Below are 3,428 nucleotides of genomic sequence, written 5' to 3' on the forward strand. Positions count from 1 at the left end.
GATTGAAATCCTTTAGAATTTTTCCTATGTTTGTCCTTTGATTCATAGGATTAAATCCATAGGATTTTTTCTAATGGAATTTTTCGTACTACATTTCATAGAAAATCTAACATCCACTCCAACCTCTTTTTACAATTCCTTTGCTTTTCCCGTAAAATCAAACACTCCTTGCTAATCCTATAGGATTCAAGTGGGCATGACACTCTAATCTTATACTTTTCCTATTCCTGCGTTTTCAAAATCCCGAGAATCAAAGAGGCCTTATTATTATGTAGGATTGTTCAATTTTAGTGTTCCGTTTTGCAGACACATTACCATACACGTGTTATTATGTAATGGGGCCAGTTTACAGGAGGTCAGGTGAACAACGGAAATTCTAACATTGATATTGCACATATATCCTATACATCATATCAATCTCCATTTGCTTATTCAGTGCACTGATGTCTGATGTGGTGTCTCGGAGCATGCTAAGACAAATTATGATGTTTCACCCACATTTATAGAAGCCCGCGTTGTCACCGTCCATTGACCGGCAGTCCGTTCTCCCTCCAGGTTGAGAACCCTCCGGCGATGTCGGTCACCGCAGTGAAGCCCTGAAAGAAGATAGATTTACCATCACGTGTCACAAGCCGGAAGGTGAAACCATAACTATCGATGATGAGACAGATAGATACATAGGAGTGGATAGAGATAGTGGTGCTAGGATTTATGCTTACAGCGGAACAGAGTTGGGCTGCTGCCGGGAGAGATCTCTTGCCACTTTGGCATCCCTGAAATCGACAAGTGGAGTTTTCTCATCATAAGAAACACTCAACTGAAGGAAGAAAGCTGAGTATCGGACGTACGATGATGATCTCGTCGTCCCTGCCAAAGATCGTCGACACTTGCTCGACAAAGTGCGGGTTCTTCGCCATTCCTGTCGATTGAAAGAAAAACAAATTAAAATAATTTACATACAGTATATGAGAAGTGGGTCAGGGAAGCGGAGAAGCAACAGTTGCTCGACAAAGTGCAGAGTTCTTCGCCATTTTAGAAATGGAAGCGACATTATATATTACTCCCTCCATCCCCAAATAAGTGTCTCAAGCTTAATACTCCCTCCGTCCGGAAATATTCGTCGTAGAAATGGATATAAATGGATGTATCTAGAACTAAAATACATCTAGATGCATCCATTCCTTGAACAAGTATTTCCGGACGGAGGAGTACAAAAGTTAATATAAATTTGAGACACTTATTTTGGGATGAAGGAAGTGCTATATTACAGTCAGAAAAATACTGAAGGTGAAGAGCAGTTAACGGGTGAAGTGGGCTTGATGAAGTACCAGAGCCGGTGCTGTACATGTAGGGGACGTTCACCGCTCCTGCCGGATGCCCGCCGGCGAACTCGCCCTCCGTTCTACACAAGCAGCAAATCTGTGATCGGATTAGCCCGTTGGCGACGTACATTTTTTTATGCAGTTTACTGTGAACTAGTAATTGTTTTTTCTGTCAGTTAAGTTAGACAGAATAGAGTACTACAGAGTTGAGGGGCAGAGCATACCTGACGTCGAGATAGCGGTGGCCGGCCAGCTGCAGCTCGTAGGCGACGCGCACCGGCACCGACGGCGGTACGGCCACCTCCGCCTCTTCCGCCCGCAACGCTGCCGCCCCGGCGCTGCCGTATCTGGGAAAGCAGGAACAGGCGTGTAAGATTTTGTCTGTAGACACTCGAAGGATGGACAGGGTCGATCGCTCGTGCTCTGCACTCTCACGCAGTACCTGGCTGAGCCAAGCATCCTCCTGACTGCGCCCACCGGCCTCGCCGCCGCCACGACTCTATGGTTCGCGCTCGTGCGTACGGCACCGTGCCCTAGCCTGCAGTCAAAAGAGAGCACACCGTCGGCAAGACTGAAGGAGAAGCATACCATAATGGAAAAGCAGGCCAGATTGGTTATACTTACCTGCAGGAGGTGAAGAAGGCGAGGGGCGGCCGGTGCGCGGGGAGGGAGACGCCGTGGGCGAAGGAGCACTGCGATGCCATTGCTTGCGATGGACGTTGGTTTGGATCTCCTGTCTGGTCCTCCTTGTTCCTGTTGGTTCTAGCCTTCTAGGGGACTCCGGAGCCCGGCCGGACGATGGGTTCGAGCTGATTAAGCGTTTGTTTTGTTGGAGAAACGTGGTAACCTTGCACAAACACATGGCATGGGGAGGCATATTTATGCTTGGTTCATGACGAGGGTTGGCAGCTGGAACACCGCACCTGTCCTCGCCTCCTCCGCGTCCTATAGTAGGATCCCACGTACGCATGACTGTGACCGACCCCATCCACTTGAGACATATCCATTAGAGGATTGGTTGTCTGCTACGTTGGTTTCGGATAAGGTGAAGATCTTCTCTCCACGTCTCACTTCTCATCTCATCTAGTGAATTGCACAAAACCACCACATTTCAGCTTAGGTTTGCAGAAAACACTCTTCTACGTTTTTGCTGCAGAAAGCACTGATTTTTTTTTTCTAATCTTTTGCAGAAAGCACCGAACCTCCTGTTCGGGCAGTTTAAGCACTATTATGACAGGTGGGACCCTGTCTTGTCGACGTGGCGTCACGGCCGCGAGCTGACGCCGTGTAACGGCGCTACAGTGCCCACCGACGCCCCCGTTAGGTCAATAGACCAGATTGAATCGACACTTCTTCCTCATCTAGAAATTTCCCCACCATCCCCGCGACGGCGCGCTCTCCTCTCTCTCCCTCTGTCTCATTCATGGCAACAGCAAGCCCGGACGCCGGTGGCGGAGTGGATGGCGGAGGCGGCGACGGTGCAGGAGGGTTTCTTGGCGGCGAAGATCCAAAGCCACCCGAGGAGGTCTGCGGGAGCTCTAACCCTAGCCAGGCCCCGCGGAGCAGACCACCATCCCCGTCGCTGGAGTACCGTGCCGCCGGCGCTCTGGCCAACGGGGAGCCACCACTGGGCATCTGCATACGGCGGTGTGGAGTAAGATATCTCCTCTGCCCACCCCCCTCATTTTCTGTCGCTTCCATAGTTAGGGTTAGGTGTGTAAGCCAAGAATGATTCTTTTGCCTAGTACTAAGTGTTCATCTGCTCTGTAAATTAGATTGTAGTGATATTAGTATGCTCTGTTTGGGAGACAATATAGTTACCATTTTTTAGTTCAGTAGAGAGTGCTATTCCCATGCTCTGTTTAGTATGCACTTTTTTAGTATCCATGTAGAGTTGATTTTAATTGCTATGCACTGTTTATGTAGTAGATAGTGCTAATTTTATTGTATGATTTAGTACAAAGTGTACTCATATTTTTAGTGTATTCAAATTGGCATTGATGATATTTGGTTTAGGATGCACTGTTTATTTAGTAGACATTAGGGTCACAGTTGTTCTTATTTAAATTGGTATGCATTGTATATTTTAAATTGGTCACTTGTATT

General features: G+C 47.7%; 1 protein-coding gene across 2 annotated transcripts; it reads right to left on the reverse strand.

Annotated features, from left to right (window-relative positions):
* Positions 1-361: 361 nt before the first annotated feature.
* Positions 362-2,223, reverse strand: LOC123166247 (senescence-associated protein DIN1). 2 transcript variants are annotated; one of them, XM_044584016.1, is made up of 7 exons: positions 1,947-2,223; positions 1,765-1,860; positions 1,547-1,669; positions 1,329-1,402; positions 849-919; positions 720-773; positions 362-596 (listed from the first exon to the last, which is right to left on the reverse strand). In XM_044584016.1, the coding sequence occupies exons 1-7, from the start codon at positions 2,024-2,026 to the stop codon at positions 519-521; spliced, it is 576 nt and encodes a 191-aa protein (XP_044439951.1). In that variant the 5' UTR covers positions 2,027-2,223; the 3' UTR covers positions 362-518. The 2 variants fall into 2 exon arrangements, with proteins under 2 accessions (XP_044439951.1, XP_044439952.1); XM_044584017.1 differs by lacking the exon at positions 1,947-2,223 and having other exon boundaries at positions 1,329-1,419; positions 1,765-1,866.
* Positions 2,224-3,428: the final 1,205 nt, after the last annotated feature.

The sequence above is a fragment of the Triticum aestivum genome, chromosome 7D (assembly GCF_018294505.1).
Source record: "Triticum aestivum cultivar Chinese Spring chromosome 7D, IWGSC CS RefSeq v2.1, whole genome shotgun sequence".
Lineage (NCBI taxonomy): Eukaryota > Viridiplantae > Streptophyta > Magnoliopsida > Poales > Poaceae > Triticum > Triticum aestivum.

What these genes read in the sequence shown, in the direction of transcription:
- LOC123166247 (XM_044584016.1), bottom strand. Translation starts at nt 2,026, where the DNA reads ATGGCATCGCAGTGCTCCTTCGCCCACGGCGTCTCCCTCCCCGCGCAC. An exon ending in AGGATGCTTGGCTCAGCCAG is followed by an intron (nt 1,670 to 1,764) that starts GTACTGCGTGAG and finishes CTGCTTTCCCAG; the next exon opens with ATACGGCAGCGCCGGGGCGG. An exon ending in CATGTACAGCACCGGCTCTG is followed by an intron (nt 920 to 1,328) that starts GTACTTCATCAA and finishes TTCAATCGACAG; the next exon opens with GAATGGCGAAGAACCCGCAC.